General features: G+C 35.4%; 1 protein-coding gene across 1 annotated transcript; it reads right to left on the bottom strand.

Moving 5' to 3' along the window:
* Positions 1 to 3,789: 3,789 nt before the first annotated feature.
* LOC106181875 (protein maelstrom homolog) lies at positions 3,790 to 16,650 on the bottom strand. The gene is made up of 16 exons (XM_087008772.1): positions 16,431 to 16,650; positions 15,572 to 15,688; positions 15,267 to 15,351; positions 14,769 to 14,915; positions 14,504 to 14,545; positions 14,086 to 14,219; positions 13,236 to 13,438; positions 12,688 to 12,750; positions 11,920 to 12,172; positions 11,487 to 11,661; positions 10,941 to 11,126; positions 10,637 to 10,747; positions 9,650 to 9,703; positions 9,025 to 9,087; positions 8,494 to 8,703; positions 3,790 to 4,935 (listed from the first exon to the last, which is right to left on the bottom strand). Exons 1-16 carry the CDS (start codon positions 16,560 to 16,562, stop codon positions 4,880 to 4,882), a joined length of 2,031 nt encoding a protein of 676 aa, XP_086864898.1. The 5' UTR covers positions 16,563 to 16,650; the 3' UTR covers positions 3,790 to 4,879.
* Between the last annotated feature and the right edge of the window lie 732 nt (positions 16,651 to 17,382).

Raw genomic sequence — 17,382 nt, 5'->3', positions numbered from 1 at the left:
TTTCTTGGCTTTGTCACACCTTCACAGCAAATTTTCCATGTTGCATAACTTGGATGTTTTCCTGTTATAAAATCAAATCTAATTTTCATGGAATGGTGACAAATTTCAAATTTGTAAGTCTGTTAATTACCATTTTAGTACAGTAGTCCTTTGCAGGCTTGTTCTGCATAAAAGGGACTTCTGATTAAGCACATATTGGCCTTTAAGATTATACCAATTTCCTGGCTTTATTTTTTTTCTTGCCTTTGTCACACCTTCACAGCAAATTTTCCATGTTGCATAACTTGGATGTTTTCCTGTTATAAAATCAAATCTAATTTTCATGAAATGGTGACAAATTCGGATTTGTAAGTCTGTTAATCACCATTTAAGTACAGTTGCCCTTTGCAGGCTTGTTCTGCATAAAAAGGAATTTCATATCAAGCACATATTGGCCTTTAAGATTAGACCAATTTCCTGGCTTTAATTTCTTTTAAATTTTAGGCTAAAATAGACAATAATTTCAGCCTAAAAAATAAGTCCTATTTTTCTGGATTTATTTATTTATTTTCTTTTTTTTTTTCATGAAATGGCCCCCAAAGACACCTACACACCAAATTGTCTATGTTATATAACTTGGATATTTTCCTGTTGTTATAAAATCAAATCTAATTTTCATGGAATGGTGTCAGCAAATTAAATAATGAAGAGGTCTGTTCATTACCATTTTAGTATAGTTGCCCTTTGCAGGCTTGTTTTGCATAAAAGGGTTTTCTGATTAAGCACATGTTGGCCCATTGGAGGTTTAATTTTTTTTTCATGAAATGGCTCCCAAAGACACCTACACACCAAATTGTCCATGTTATATAACTTGGATATTTTCCTGTTGTTATAAAATCAAATCTAATTTTCATGGAATGGTGTCAGCAAATTAAATAATGAAGAAGTCTGTAGATTACCATTTTAGTGCAGTTGCCCTTTGCAGATTAGACCAATTTCCTGGCTTTCATTTTTTTGGCTTTATCTTAAGTCAAAGTAAACAGTCATTTTAGCCTAAAAGTACAGACCAATTTTAAATGTATTTTTTTCTTTTTGTGAAATGGGCCCCAGAAAGACACCTACGCTGCAAATTTTTCATGTTGCATAAGTTGGATGTTTTCCAGCTGTTATAAAATCAAAACTAATTTTCATGGAATGGTGTCAGCTACTTTTCAAATTAACAAGTCTGTTAATTACCATTTTAGTGCAGTAGTCCTTTGCAGGCTTGTTCTGCATAAAAGAAATTTCTGATTAAGCACATATTGGCTTTCAAGATTAGACCAATTTCCTGGCTTTAATTTCTTTTAAACTTTAGGTTAAAGTAGACAATAATTTCAGCCTAAAAAATAAGTCTTAATGGAGTCCCATTGGAGGTTTAATTTTTTTTTTTTCATGAAATGGGCCTAAAGACACCTACACACCAAATTGTCCATGTTATAAAACTTGGATATTTTCCTGTTATAAAATCAAATCTAATTTTCATAAAATGGTGTCAGCAAATTAAATAATGAAGAAGTCTGTAGATTACCATTTAAGTGCAGTTGTCTTTTGCAGGCTTGTTCTGCATAAAAGGGTTTTCTGATTAAGCACATGTTGGCCTTAAAGATTAGACCAATTTCCTGGCTTTCATTTTTTTGGCTTAAGTCAAAGTAAACAGTCATTTTAGCCTAAAAGTACAGACCAATTTTAAATGTATTTTTTTCTTTTTGTGAAATGGGCCCCAGAAAGACACCTACGCTGCAAATTTTTCATGTTGCATAAGTTGGATGTTTTCCAGTTGTTATAAAATCAAAACTAATTTTCATGGAATGGTGTCAGCTAATTTTCAAATTAACAAGTCTGTTAATTACCATTTTAGTGCAGTAGTCCTTTGCAGGCTTGTTCTGCATAAAAGGGTTTTCTGATTAAGCACATGTTGGCCTTAAAGATTAGACCAATTTCCTGGCTTTCATTTTTTTGGCTTTATCTTAAGTCAAAGTAAACAGTCATTTTAGCCTAAAAGTACAGACCAATTTTTCTTTTTGTGAAATGGGCCCCAGAAAGACACCTACACTGCAAATTTTTCATGTTGCATAACTTGGATGTTTTCCAGTTGTTATAAAATCAAAACTAATTTTCATGGAATGGTGTCAGCTACTTTTCAAATTAACAAGTCTATAGGTTGCCATTTCAGTGCAAAGGTCCTTTACAGGCTTGTTTAGCATAAAAGATTTCTGATTAAGCACATATTGGCCTAAAACCAATCTCTAAAACCAATTTCCTGGCTTTTATTTATTTATTTTTTTTTACTTTATCTTAGGTCAAAGTAAACAATAATTTTAGCCTAAAAGTTTACCCCTCTTTTTCAGGGAGTAATATTGTGTGTGTGTGAAATGGGCCCCAGGAAGACACTTACACAGCAAATTTTCTATGTTGTGTAACTTGTTTTCCTGTCATTCCACATTGTATAACCACGGGTGTTTTCCAGTAGTTATCAAATCAGAACTAATTGTCAAGGAAGGGTGTCAGCAAATTTACAAATTAGCTAGACTGTAAGTGTTAATTACAATCTTAGTGCTATGAAGGTGTGTGTGGTGTACGTAGGGGAGGTAAAGTTAGGTTATGTTTAATTAGTGGAATTTTACATAACTTTCGCGTCAAGTGTCGGTTACCATTTCAGTGCAATTGTCCTTTGATAGGTGTGTTTTGCATATGAACGATATATATGATTTGAGCATGTTTTGATTTATGTAATAGCAGTTGAATTTTACGTAACATATTTTGTAAGTTTACAAAAGAAGCTTAACAAGACTGAGGCCTTAACTCTATGCACAGTTACTCAAACATGACGTCTTTAATTTTTTATTAGTTTGGGTAGATTATACAACATTGGCAGTATGCTCCCAGTATCTACCAAATTTACTTTTTACATCATACAGGGCATTTGTTGACTGAGGAGTAAAGATAGAGGCTAAAGGCCTTGTCTTTTAACAATTTTTCAAGATATTATTATGTATAACATTTGGATGATTGGCACATTTACAAGTTTCCAACTCTCACCTGAGATTAACTGCTCTTGGAATAACTCCTCACCAGTCCTTGTACATTTCAAATGAAAGATTTTGCTGTTACTGTCAGTTTTTAAGTTTCTTGTTTTCTAGCATTTAAATTTTTATCAGCATGATGGGTTTCAAAGTACTGGAGATACCTTTTGTCTTAAATTTATGATTTTAGGATTAGAAGTTCACATGACAGAGTTTTATAGTCATTTTTTTCTGGAATCTAAACTTTTTATCAACAAATGCTGGATCTTGTGGTTATTAAGATTTTATGTTTCATAACCAAAATAATTTATAGCTACTTGTCATCTAGGATCTGAGTATTTTAACATATGGTTTTTAAAAATACTGGTTTGATCTTTTGTTTAGCACAATTCTAAGATAAGAATGTCTCCTAAAAAGAGATGATCTGTTCGTTAGACATTTTTTTAGAGTGGCCAGGTGGTATTCATTATACAACAGAAAGTAGACTTTTATTGATGGGCACTAGGAAATGTAATCTCTTCTTTCTGAACAGTTTGAGAAAGCATTTTTATAGCCTCATGTTAATCTTCTGTGATTTTTTTCTCTAAAAATACACTTGCTTTGCGTGAGAGTCAATTTTTTTAGAAAAGTCCAAAAGAGAACAAAAATTAATTGGTCACTATCCAAGTGTGTGGGTCAGCGTCATAACTAGTCACGGTGCCCATTTCTTGCGTGAATTGTAATTCTGAAATATTTCAGTAATATCATATAAGATTTATAATAAAATATATTTATTCATTTTAACAACTTTTACCTTACCAGCCAACAGGTGCAAATTAATGGTCTAATAAAAAGAGAACTTACTGTGAAACTTTTGTTGCATTTTCATTTGAACTGCACTGTGCATTAAAACATTCGAATGAGAAAAATACAATATACATATATATTGGCTACAGCAAGTTATGGTATTTACTGCACTTATAATAGTAGAAACACCAAATGTTATAACAAAAAAAAAATATATATAAATTTTTCATTAACTTAAAGTCTGACACCGAAGTAAGGTTTCAGGATTATAAAAGTGGTGAAGATGTACAAGTTTAAGTACAGTCACGTTATCCTCTTGCAGTATTTTCCAAGAACTGAATTGTGTAATAAAAATGACAAAGTTCACTTCATCCACCAAGAAATGCTTATATAGTTTGTGGAGAAACCTCTCAAATAAAAACTTTAAAAAAAAATTGGTACACGTGGTACATGAAATTTTCCCAAGTTGAGAGGAAAGCAAGTTGCATTCTGGATCAATTCTTATGCTTTTTTAAGTCTGAAACCTAGTAAGTGCGCCTTTTATTTCCAACATTTATTTAAAAACCCTTCTTTATATGAGAAAGCACACCCCTTTCAGAGTAAAACTGAACTATGTGTTAATTCACATTTCAAAGAACTGGGAAATTTGGGGAAGAAGTATAAAGACGCAGGTTTTGGGGATATTCAAAGAAACTGTAACAGTCCTTCAACATAAAAATACCATCCTTACAACAATTAAAGCAATATTAATTTTTCTTTTTTAAAACCTACAAATGAATTGATGCCTTTACGGTGTTAAAATTCTAGCATTCAAGGATGATGAAGAGAAAAAGATACATATTTCTGCTACACTAAAAGAATACTGGAACACTTCATACGTCTCAACCTCTCGGAGACAAAAGGTCCTTAATAACAACAGTGACAACTACAATTAAAAGACAAATGATAAAAATCTCTTTGGTAAGAGATACAAAATCTCTGGGAAGTGTTGCAGACACCATACCAAAGTGTCAGTCAGGCCTTGCAGCTGTGGGCTGAGGTCAAGGCCGTTTCTATCCCCAGTTCTCGTCGGCTTCCAGATCCAGACTAGCTATACCTGCACTGACATCTGCAACATAATGAAATAAGAAAAAACTAGAGGATCAGAGAGGCGATACCGCCTCCGAATATTGTACCACCAGCTGGAGCAAGCGCATTCGTATAGACCCCCACATACACAAAGTAAGGGACACAGCCACCAGTCTTGTGCTTGACAAGCTGTAAAAATGCAATCAACAAGAATTTTCAAAATATGCAAAAAATATATATAATTTAAAATGGTACAATCAAAGTTAATTCATCGTAAGGTAGGTCAAAGGTCAATTTCAAGGTCACAGTAAATTGCCAGTATATGACTTCCTTTTCAAGTTTAATAGTAACTATGGACCTATCTCTGCCAGTTTTGGAGATAAAAGGGAATCAAAATTTGCAAAGTTCAGTTCATGGTGAAAAGTAGGTCAAAGGTCAATTTCAAGGTCACAGTAAGATTGCCAGTATATGACTTCCTATTCAACTTCAATAGTAACTATGGACCTATCTCTGCCAGTTTTGGAGATATAAGGGACTAAATGTTATAATTTTGGAGTTACCATAATGTGCCATAAATTTCCTACAGAAAAAATTAATTAAAATAAAGAAAAGGTAATTTTGGTCAAAATTCTTGAAATGGGAAGTGTCTTGAAGTTCGAGATGTTCAAATTTGATGATATAATGTCATTTTTGACCATGAGTTGTCTGCTTTGCCAAGCCTTATGTTTTATTTTTCTGGAGTTCAAAATTTATTATCCATTACCGTACTGCGCATTTTGCTTTCACCACCAATATATACTTTTTGATACAGCGTAACTTTGGAGATAAAAGGGAAGCAAAATTTGCAAGTTCAGTTCATGGTGGAAAGTAGGTCAAAGGTCAATTTTAAGGTCACATTTAGATTGCCAGTATATGACTTCCTATTCAACTTCAATAGTAACTATGGACCTATCTCTGCCAGTTTTGGAGATAAAAGGGAAGCAAAATTTACAAAGTTCAGTTTATGGTGAAAAGTAGGTCAAAGGTCAATTTTAAGGACACAGTAAGATTGCCAGTATATGACTTCCTATTCAACTTCAATAGTAACTATGGACATATCTCTGCCAGTTTTGGAGATAAAAGGGAAGCAAAATTTGCAAAGTTCAGTTCATAGTGAAAAGTAGGTCAAAGATCAATTTAAAGATCACAGTAAGATTGCCAGTATATGACTTCCTATTCAACTTCAATAGTAACTATGGACCTATCTCTGCCAGTTTTGGAGATATAAGGGACTAAATGTTATAATTTTGGAGTTACCATAATGTGCCATAAATTTCCTACAGAAAAAAATAATTAAAATAAAGAAAAGGTCATTTTGGTCAAAATTCTTGAAATGGGAGGTGCTCTGAAGTTCGAGATGTTCAAATTTGATGAAATAATGTTATTTTTTTTTGACCACAAGTTGTCTGCTTCGCCAAGCCTTATGTTTTATTTTTCTGGAGTTCAAAATTTATTATCCATTACCGTACTGCACATTTTGCTTTCACCACCAATATGTACTTTTTGATACAGCGTAACTTTGGAGATAAAAGGGAAGCAAAATTTGCAAAGTTCAGTTCATGGTGAAAAGTAGGTAAAAGGTCAATTTTAAGGTCACATTTAGATTGCCAGTATATGACTTCCTATTCAAGTTCTATAGTAATTATGGACCTATCTCAGCCAGTGCTGGAGAAAAAAGGGAAGCAAAATTTACAAAGTTCAGTTCATGGTGAAAAGTAGGTCAAAGGTCAATTTCAAGGTCACAGTAAGATTGCCAGTATATGACTTCCTATTCAACTTCAATGGTAACTATCAACATATCTCTGCCAGTTTTGGAGATAAAAGGGAAGCAAAATTTGCAAAGTTCAGTTCATGGTGAATAGTAGGTCAAAGGTCAATTTCAAGGTCACATTTAGATTGCCAGTATATGACTTCCTATTCAAGTTCAATAGTAACTATGGACCTATCTCTGCCAGTTTTGGAGATAAAAGTGAAGCAAAATTTGCAAAGTTCAGTTCATGGTGAAAAGTAGGTCAAAGGTCAATTTTAAGGACACATTTAGATTGCCAGTATATGACTTCCTATTCAAGTTCAATAGTAACTATGGACATATCTCTGCCAGTTTTGTAGATAAAAGGGAAGCAAAATTGCAAAGTTCAGTTCATGGTGAAAAGTAGGTCAAAGGTCAATTTCAAGGTCACAGTAAGATTGCCAGTATATGACTTCCTATTCAACTTCAATAGTAACTATGGACCTATCTCTGCCAGTTTTGGAGATATAAGGGACTAAATGTTATAATTTTGGAGTTACCATAATGTGCCATAAATTTCCTACAGAAAAAAATTAATTAAAATAAAGAAAAGGTAATTTTGGTCAAAATTCTTGAAATGGGAGGTGCTCTGAAGTTCCAGAAGTTCAAATTTGATGAAATAATGTTATTTTTGACCATGAGTTGTCTGCTTTGCCAAGCCTTATATATATTTTTTTCTGGAGTTCAAAATTTATTATCCATTACCATACTGCACATTTTGCTTTCACCACCAATATGTACTTTTTGATACAGCGTAACTCGAAAACCGTATGGAATACAAAAAAACGGAGACCACCTCCAGTGTTGGGCTTTACATGCTCTACAAAATGCAAAAAAGAATGGGTCTCTAGCATTAACGGTTCCCGAATTAGAGACAGTTTTCAGTTTCAGTATCTTATGGCCGCTACTCCCGTGAAAATGCACCGATTGACCCCAAATTCACGGAGATGAAAGATGACCTGAAGGGTAACAACTTCCAATAATATTTTTGGTTAAGTCTGTGTGGTGTCTGAATAACAGGGCAAATAATTTTTTTTTCGTAAAAAAATTAATTTTTTTGAAAATTTTGGCCCGTTTGACCTTGAAATAAAGGTCAAAGGTCAAATCCAAGGGCATATTTGAAATCTACACATATGACTTTTGGAAAGCTGTCTGTAGAAATTTTTCCCATAATTCCTTCCGTAGGGTAGATAATTAGCATTTAATTTTGCCATTTTTAGACAAGGGTGCATTGCAATGAGTGCCACACCTAGACCCCAATACCGACAAAGCCCAAATTTTACGTGGAACGAGTTGAGATTATAGGTGACCTAAATCCAAGAGATGGGTACGGGGGCCCTTACCGTCTAGGAGGAGAAGCGGTAACGGTAGCCGTCCGGCGGAGCCGGCGGAGCCGGCGGAACCGGCGGAGCCGGCGGAGCCGGCGGAACGATCCGGACGGGACCGAAACCATGTGTACCGCCAGCGCTAACGCTGGTGGTACAATAATAAATAAGAAGGATAAATGATTATGATAATTAATCATTGTTTGTAAACACGCTTATAAAATTTATTATTTTTAAACTTAAAACTGGATACAATTAAGTGAAATTAATGGGTGTAATCAGAGCAAAAAGATTGATCTTTGTTGAAAAATTAGGAAATTTAAAAGGTCATTATCCCAAGTTAGAACTCAGACGAGTTAACTGCCTTAATTCTAATTGAAACTATTTGGCAACAGTTCAGACAAATTTCATTGGTTCATCTGAACCCAGAGTGAACACACCCTACCGTTCTGAGTAACTGGGCCGGACAGCCGGATTGCCTGTGATGGCTGACCAAGTAAGCCACGCCCCATTCCTGGGGGAATGGCATAACCACGTCCCACCATGGCACAGGGGGCACCACGCCCTACAGGGGGGTTGGCAAACCCAGGGGGTGGCCTGGTTGCTCCAGGGTTGTATATACCCCTTCCTCTTGCTTGGCCCCTGCCAGGAGACCCTGGGAATACGGAAGATTATACAAATGTATGACTTGAGTAAGCCTGATGCACTAGGTGGTTATATAGTTATATATACATTATCTGAAATACTTAACAGTTTGCTATGATCGATTTAAAATACTTCAGAAAATGACACAAAAATGTATGGAGGATGTGATCCCTGTTGCAAAATATAAGAACCAGTACAAGAGTGAATATCAATTCACTTTAAAACCTCGAGTAAAGCTTAATGGAAAACACTCTAAACATGACAAATATTAAATTTTCGAGTAGTGAAATATCAGCTAGCTGTGCTCTACAACCTGACACTGTATGCTTACCTGCCTGTGACCCTGCTCCCCAAGCTGGTCTGGGCATCGCAACACCCTGAGCACCTGATGACACTGTAGAGACAACACAGTCATTCATTTTGTACACCTAACTAATCTGGCAGGTATTCCAACTTAACTGCAATGCCTCTCAAAAGCATATATATTATTGCATGCAATGGTGTAACTCTAACGGCTCAATCCAATTAAGTTTGATTTACCCAAATTGGTGAAATAATTAAGCCAAATTAAAATGTTGAGTCAAAACATAAATTGGCATTAAAAATCAATCCTAGAAGATTTAATCAACCTTTTATTTGAAGAAAAAAATTCTTTACAGCAAAATTATTATATGCCAGCATCAGCTCAAAAGAGGCTGCCATTTCAGGAATGTTGCAAATATCAGTTCAGTTTTATTCACTCTGTGACCAAAATTTGATTGGACTAAACAAACAATTTGTAAGTACCTAAAAAATTTTCAATAGAATAAGTGACAAGACTGATCACTCAAGATGGACTAAAGCCTTGTTCTACGTAATACTATCCAATGAACTACAACTCAATACAACTGTGCTTACAATAATCGATCTACATCACTGTTAAGTTCTCCCAGTTTGAGCTGTAGAAAGTTACTTACCAGTTGTTTGGAGTGGAGCACCTGTTGACTGAGTATTGGCACTTGGATATTGCACTGGAACATAAAATATATCAGTAAGAATTAGACAACTTTTATAAAACAAAACATTCTGAACTATCCACAGTCATGAACATTCTGAAAACCCAAAAATAACCCTTCTGTCAGAAGAGCTCCACAATGTAAAGGCACTGTATATAAAGGAGTGTGAAAAAAAACCTGGTATGATCATTTTTTCAGTGGAAGTTTAAAGTTTAAAAGAGTGGGCCACAGCACTTGGAGCGGATTTTCAACGAATTGAGCCAGGCTTTACAAAGCCGGTGACCTAAAAATGGCGAACGTACATGAAAGAAAACCGCCTAATCTTTTAATAGTCTCTCCGCCTCCCCACACGTCGTTCCTGCGGGATACAGTAATTAAATCTCGGCTCCGTTCGCCATGCGGAAGCTACCTGAGAAATATTAAGTGCGCATGCTCATCAGTTAAACTCGTGGTGAAGAAAGCATGGCGGCTGAAGGCGTTCGAAGGAAAAAAGCTCTTCTGTTTTATTATCTGTCAAAACAGAGACGAAAAAGGAATGAATTGGCCCGTAGAGCAGCAACGAATCGACTATCTACGGAGATAATATCACCAGAGATATTCACAGAACTACCCAGCCCCAGTAGACGTAGTTGGAGGTTGGAGCCGAGATTTAATTACTGTACCCCGCAGGGACGACGTGTGGGGAGGCGGAGAGACTATAAAAAGATTAGGCGGTTTTTCTTTCATGTACGTCCGCCATTTTTAGGTCACCGGCTTTGTAAAGCCTGGCTCAATTCGTTGAGAATCCGCTCTTATTCCAGTATACCAGATGGTCCAGGAGTTACAATCAACTACAAGCACAGTACTGTGCACATATAGAATACACTACACAAGGGGCATACAAGTTACCAATAATATATTTGCCAGGAGAGTGTGTATTGAAAAGGCTGGGCTAAGTCTTTGTTTTACCTTGTGAACTCCAGGAAACTGGTGGTTTGGGAGCAGCTTGGGCAGGTGGCGCTGCAGACCCTCTCCCAGCAAACTTTGGGGCTTGTGCTGGCACTGCTATGGAAGTGGGGCCTATAGCATAAGGTACAGCGTCAACTTTTAAAATACACTGTCAGATTTTATCTCAAGGAGAGCAATTGCTATTTGTAGATGCACAGATAGGATTATAAGTAGGGTTTAGGTAGGGTTTAGTAAAAACAGCAACGGAAAATACTAATTAAAAGAGAAAACCCTATCTCTTTACATTCATTCAAAACATAATTACCTCCAAGACTAGGAAACTCTTCGGCATCTTGCAAATCTCCATGGAAAGATGGATTTCTAGGGGGCAAAGCAGCTCCAGATGTGTTTTGGGCTCCTCTTGGCAGCCCAGCAGCTTTCTGAGCCCACGGAGCTGGTGCTGACATCTGTTGGAGAGGATGAGGTGCAGGTGCAGCAGCTGAGGGAGCTCCTTGAAATAAAGGCCCATGATTCAAATTTCACCTTCTCATATTACAGTATAAAATTAAAATTCACACCTTGTTTTAAGGTACATTTATGACAAATTGCAGTCAATATTAACATTCGAATCGAAAATGTTTGACATTTTTTAAACAAGTTTTATTTCAGTTGCTAACTCATATGCAATTTTAAGGGAAATTGAAAATAAGACAAAGCTAAAAATTTCCACTATGATACCCTTGTAACAGTCTTCTAAAACCAAATTCAAAATTTTCTAATGACCTTTAAATCCAGCAGACATGGATTAGCTTGCAAATGGAGTGGAATTTTACCTATCATTATCCTTATAATGACTCTTTTAAACCCTCACCTGCCCCTAACTGCGACAAAGCTTGACCCTGGTTAAAAGCTGGTTTGGCCGCCCATGGGGCTTGTCTTGGAGCTGGTGGGAAGGTTGACTGTGCTGCCACCTTTGGCACATTTGGTCTACGTATTGTCTGAGATGGCTCCACATACTGCTGGTGCTGAAGCTGAGAACCTGCTTCCTATAAACAACACATTTTTATTTCTTCACTGTATTTTCTGAACGATTTTATATTTCTACAAATAAAATTTTAACATTTTAAAGAAAAAACTGTACAAACTCAGGGAGGGGGGGAATAAAAAGAAAATTACACTAAGAGATCGAGATTACCAGAAAAGGTTAAAGTCATGATAATAAATGTGACCATGCAATGGTAAAAAGAAATGAAAAAGCTATAAACATCAGTCAAACATAATCATCCATTTCTCACAATACTAACATTTTGATTCAGTCTAAAATCCCTGGCTGGAAAACTGCCATTATTGCTGGTGTTGGCCTGTCCTCTCCCCCTGCCTGGACTACCCCTGGATGGGGACTGGTTACTTCTGTTCCTCCCCGCGGGCAGTGGGGCGATCTTAATAGACGCAGGCTCTATCAAGGTGTAAGCCGGCTGATCATCTGGACGGACTGGTAGGTGTTGTGCAGTAATCTCAAAGTCATAGATTTCTGATAAGGAATCTGAGAGAGCGTATCTGGAATGTACAATAATTCTACATTATAATAGTCTTGCTTTCACAAATTTCTATAAGTTTGATTGAAAGGTGCGATGAGATTACAAAAGCATCTCACAACAAATTCAAAAGTCTGAGATACCAGTGCGTTTGTGTATAGAATGAGATAAAAGAGGTAATGCATACTTTGGATGAGATCAGTACTGTGTGTAACAATTCATCCAAAAAATTCAATGAGTAGTCATGCTGAAATGTAATTCTATCACATCTTGAGTTGCCTAACACAGTATATGTAATATTTCTACTAACAACTAAGAGGGCAATACATGTATTTCATTCAAGTTTTCTTATCTTCCCCCAAATCAATAGAAACAATGTAAATATCTTAATTATCAAACAAGAAATTCAACCATTGTACAAATTAATGAAAAACACAATTTTTGTTTTGCCGTGAAGAGAGAGTAAAGATAGACTCTGACATATCATAAAAATACCAAAACAATTATCACAAATTTAACAAATGAATCTACACTTACGCAAATCTGCGAACAGTAGCCAGAGCACAGTGCTTGACCTCCTTATCTTCATGGTAATCACACCTGGTAAAATAATTCTAAATTGCTCATATCAAATAACTTACATTTTACCTTCAATCTATCTAGATTTAAAACATGGGGGGCAAATATGAAACCTCTGGAAAATTGTACATCATCCAGGCTTTCTTGCTTTTGACCTACATGTTAAAACTGTAAGTCAATTATTTCAACAAATAATAGAATCTCTCTCTCCATCTATTTTTTTAAATTGAACATGACCCAAAATAAGGGAAAAAATTAACATCTGGGAACATTTCTGGAGGCAAGATTGACTGGAAATTCAAATTAAAACAGATGTGTGTAAAAAAGAAGACCTTTACTCATGCTTGACAGCTTTTAACTTCACAAAACACTAAATAAAGAACAAACAACAATGCCTAAAGAAAATGATAAATATGACCCCATTTTTCCAACAATTTGTAATTGTTTTTTTATAAGAAACAGTCACTTGGATAAAAGCAAATCATCCTTAAGACGGTAATTCCTACCTTGTGTTAATCTCATAGTCATAAGCAGATGTAGTGATAAGATCAGTGCATTCCCCGATAGCAGTGGAGGCAGATGAATGTGCGTAGAGATCCTGTACTAATCCGTCCAGCTCGTAGACTTTTCGTAGCCTGTTCGCATATCCAAGACATGCATGTGCATGGAGCCATTCCAAACAACTGTTCACACATTTCCATTCAGCTTTCTAAAAAATAAAGTAAATGATCAGTAAAGGAAACATTATGAATTGCTTGAAAATAAATATAAAATCTATTTTTATGAGCACTTCTGAAATAAATCTACTTCCTTTTCTATAAAAGAACATAACTGGGTAAACATCAAGAATAACTACTACTTTTTTCATTTCATTACACTCCCTGGTAAGCACACAAACTGACACCTTGGTCTGCCCATTTTATGAAATACATCAATGTGTCAATCAACTTTTCTGAACAGTGGCAATTAAGGAAAGTTTGTCGTGCTGTCCCACTGGCAAGTGCTAACATCTACTGTAAGACTGCATTCCCAGATTTAGATCCATCTGGATTGACCTAACTAGCTGAGGGTTCACGCTAAATTGCTGTCAGCCGAGCGTGCACTATAGTTAATTACCCCCTTACAGCTTTTAGTAGGTGAGACGGACATTTAAGCCGGTTAAGCTGACAGCAATCTAGTGAGACTACCCAGGGGATAGATCGATCTAAAAATCTATGGGAATGCAGTCTTACACACAGACACTACTGTGGACTTCATAAGTCTGTGACAGTTGACACCATACTTTATGAGAGACTTGCTTACTTCCATAGATTCTCTCTTAATTTTCTATCACAGTGAACACCAACCAACATATACCTGACAATATAAAGGTGGAGATTCTTTTTTCTCTTGGTTGGGATTTAAGAAGTTTTCCATCTGTATCCATAGACCCATGTAGTTTTTGTCTGCATATTCAAACCTTTCTATTGGAATTTGATGTGTTTCATCACCTGAAAAAAATTATAGAGAATTTATACATTTACTACACAGACATATCAATTCATAAATTCAACATCTTGTGGCAAAATTCAACACTTTCACTCTGTCATCTTTACAAAAAAAAAAAAAAAAAAAAAAAAAAAAAAAAAAAAAAAAAAAAAAAAAAAACAATCCTATCAAAGTTAGACCAAAAGCTCAGTGTAAATAACTGTTATGTTCAAATGAAACAAATTCTTGATAAAAATGAACTAAACAAAAAGAATGATACAAAGAAAGATTTAAACAAAAGACTTACTGTGATTTTGGCATGTATATCTGTATCCTGTGGGAATAGGACCTGAAAGACAAAGGGCAATCTATCAAAAGGAGGAAAACCAGATCCTGAAAATTGCACAAATCATATCTTATCGCTAGGGACTCTATGCCAAAAAGAACAGTTAAGAAGAAGCCAATGGGTGATAGCATGTGTATCTCACTAAGAACACAAAAAAATGGTTATAAAAAACCCACTCATTTCACACTTGAATTTATGATGTAATTTGAAAACTAATTAAAAGTACCTGGTTCTATCATCCTGTGTAGATGTTTGGTAATGCCATTGTTCAGACTGTACTCTATCAATCCTACTTCCACTGGAATAAAATATCCTTCTTCCGTCTCACACAGGTACTGGAAACTGATGAAGTAGAACTTTTCATGGATTACACCTAGAAATGAATAGAAAGAATCAAATATTGCTTGTGAAATAACTTGCAGTATTTATTTTTCAATAAATTGTTATGTCTACTGGGTGAATATTTTTATTTTAGAAGATTTTCATAAATACAGGCAATAAAATTTGGGGCTGTATTTCATCAATTGAGTAACACGTTTATATCTGCCAAATGCAAAAATAAATATGAATGAATAAATAAATTCAACTATTCTGTTCAAAGTAAAATATGCTCAGTTTACATCAAGTATAACCAATTGGGTAAAAATATCAACTGGGCTAAAACAAACACAGTTAGAAAATGCATGGCATAACACCCTTTACAGTATAAAATTATGCAGTTTACCTTGCCCAGCTGGCCATTTGGTTCTCACTTGTTTTCTTTCCCTCATCCTGTCTATATCATATTCTTTCTTTTCATCTTTTCTTTCCTAAAAGAAAATATTTTCAAAAATTGTTATTTTGTAATTAGTAAAGATGATTTGAGGTTCCCCACATAATAATGTGAAGGGGCCAAAGCAATAGTCGGAAGGTTCATTGGTCAGCATGTTCACTATAGAACCTTCGGACCAATGAACCCTTGATTAAAAAACTGATGAAAATGTTACCATTTTTTGGACTATCGAGATGCCCACCATGTGATACACTTACACTGAGGAGGTTCCCCACATTATCAACTCTGTATTTGTCTCCCTCTGCACCACGCATCTTCGCTTTCCATTCCTTGGCCATCTGTTCATACCTCGCCTTATCTTGCTCTGAAAGCATCTGGAAAAATTTATGCTCTGTATAAGATATCAACATTACAAAATGTGGTCATGAATAATGTGATACTCCCTGAAAGTAGCCAGAAAAACTTGAGAAAAGCGGACTCAAGATTGGCATCAAAGTGGATCTATAAATACTGGTCTAGTGGCATGGCTCCTCTTAATAAACCCACTTCTGGCTATCTCTTCAGTTTTACGTACATTTTTATTGGACATGTAGCCTTTGACATGGTTTTGGTTTGTGTCATTTCTAGATTGTTGTTTCTACTGGATTTGATTTTTTTACCTTATACCTATGGTTTCTCTACAGCCCAGTGCAGTACTGCATGGGTACATTTGTAATTTTAATTATATATATATAGTTATATTAAAATATATAAATGAGTAACAATAAGGATATTAAAGCTTATCAAGTTTTGGCATTACGACAGATGAGTGTGCAATCACAAAGGTCGTAAAATGTGGTTTTGGGATCCATCAACCGATCAAAGTCACTTATGCTTGCAATGACAGATAATCAAACTTTAATTAAATAATAATAATAAAAATATAGCTAAAAGAAATAATTATCACGAAGGAATTGCTTTTTTATCACTTCGCTGTATCAATATAACATTGAAAAAAATCCATTATATATATTTAGAGTTTCTTTAACCCAAACATTTATTACAACAATCTGTTCAAAACAGGCACAGGTCACTGCATGTGCAAGTGCCGTGAATTATGTTGAAGGAAGCTGTCACCTTCCATCGAGGGTGAGCAACAGGAACCACGTCCGCCATTCCATTTGGAAAAACTCTACCCTCTCTTCGTAGTTCTGGCATCAGATCCTGCATGTAAAAATAAAATCCGTTCCTTTGCTGTTTCTTCGGCATATTTGCTTATTTGCATTAGCTTGCCCGGAATTCTATTTTCTTCATTTAAAGATGGCGGCTCCCAGGCACATGTGATTGCGTCACTGGTGCGCTTTGCTCAACTGTCGCAATGTGGTAATACTTATTTTTCTGCGAGCTAAACAGGCTGAAATATTGAGTTAGAATGTGTCTCTCGAAATATCGAGGATTTATCTACTTCTCAAAATTACTTTTACTTCAATCCTGCACCCGGCAAATCAAAAGAAGTTCTTTAAAAAAATGGACGTTTTCCCTACGTGTGTTTATAGTTCTAAACCACTGGTAGGGCTAATTTTGATTTAGAGGGGACTATATCTCGAACATATAATATTACTCCATTGAAAAACATTTTTATTTCGGATCTTAATTGCTTTGCTTTTAGTTTTAATTGCGTAGAAAAAAAATTACCTGACTCCCTTGTTTTTAGAATCTAAGGATATTTTTCTGTAATCTATTATTACCATTATGAGATTATCAGTATCAAATTATAGGCCTACTGACAAAAAAGTCAAGAGTTCGCAATATAATCTGTAACTCGGGATGGCTGTAGGGCATTTTTTTACATATAGGCCTAATAAAAATGTGACAAATTTTGCGATATTGACTGCTGCACATAAATGTCCACCTGTAGTGTACAAGGTACTGGTGATTTTAGGATTGATGAACCTCAGGTTGGTTTCTTGAGACCTACAGGGTTACCACTTAATATGGAATATTATTTTTTGGCGAGTAAATTTTCTACAATATATTTATTTTCTCTCTAACTACTTTACATCCAAATCTGAGGTGTCACTCCCTGAGT

This window comes from Lingula anatina, chromosome 3 (assembly GCF_051362555.1).
Source record: "Lingula anatina isolate TDL-2025a chromosome 3, LinAna3.0, whole genome shotgun sequence".
In the NCBI taxonomy this organism is placed as follows: domain Eukaryota; kingdom Metazoa; phylum Brachiopoda; class Lingulata; order Lingulida; family Lingulidae; genus Lingula; species Lingula anatina.
Note: the sequence above shows the minus strand (reverse complement) of the source record. Positions and strands in the feature narration are given on the sequence as shown.

Coding starts and splice junctions, on each gene's coding strand:
- LOC106181875 (XM_087008772.1), bottom strand. CDS start 16,562: ATGCCGAAGAAACAGCAAAGGAACGGATTTTATTTTTACATGCAGGAT. Junction 12,751..13,235: donor GACTATGAGATTAACACAAG/GTAGGAATTACC, acceptor TTATTTTACCAG/GTGTGATTACCATGAAGATA. Junction 10,748..10,940: donor AGAGTTTCCTAGTCTTGGAG/GTAATTATGTTT, acceptor CTTATGCTATAG/GCCCCACTTCCATAGCAGTG.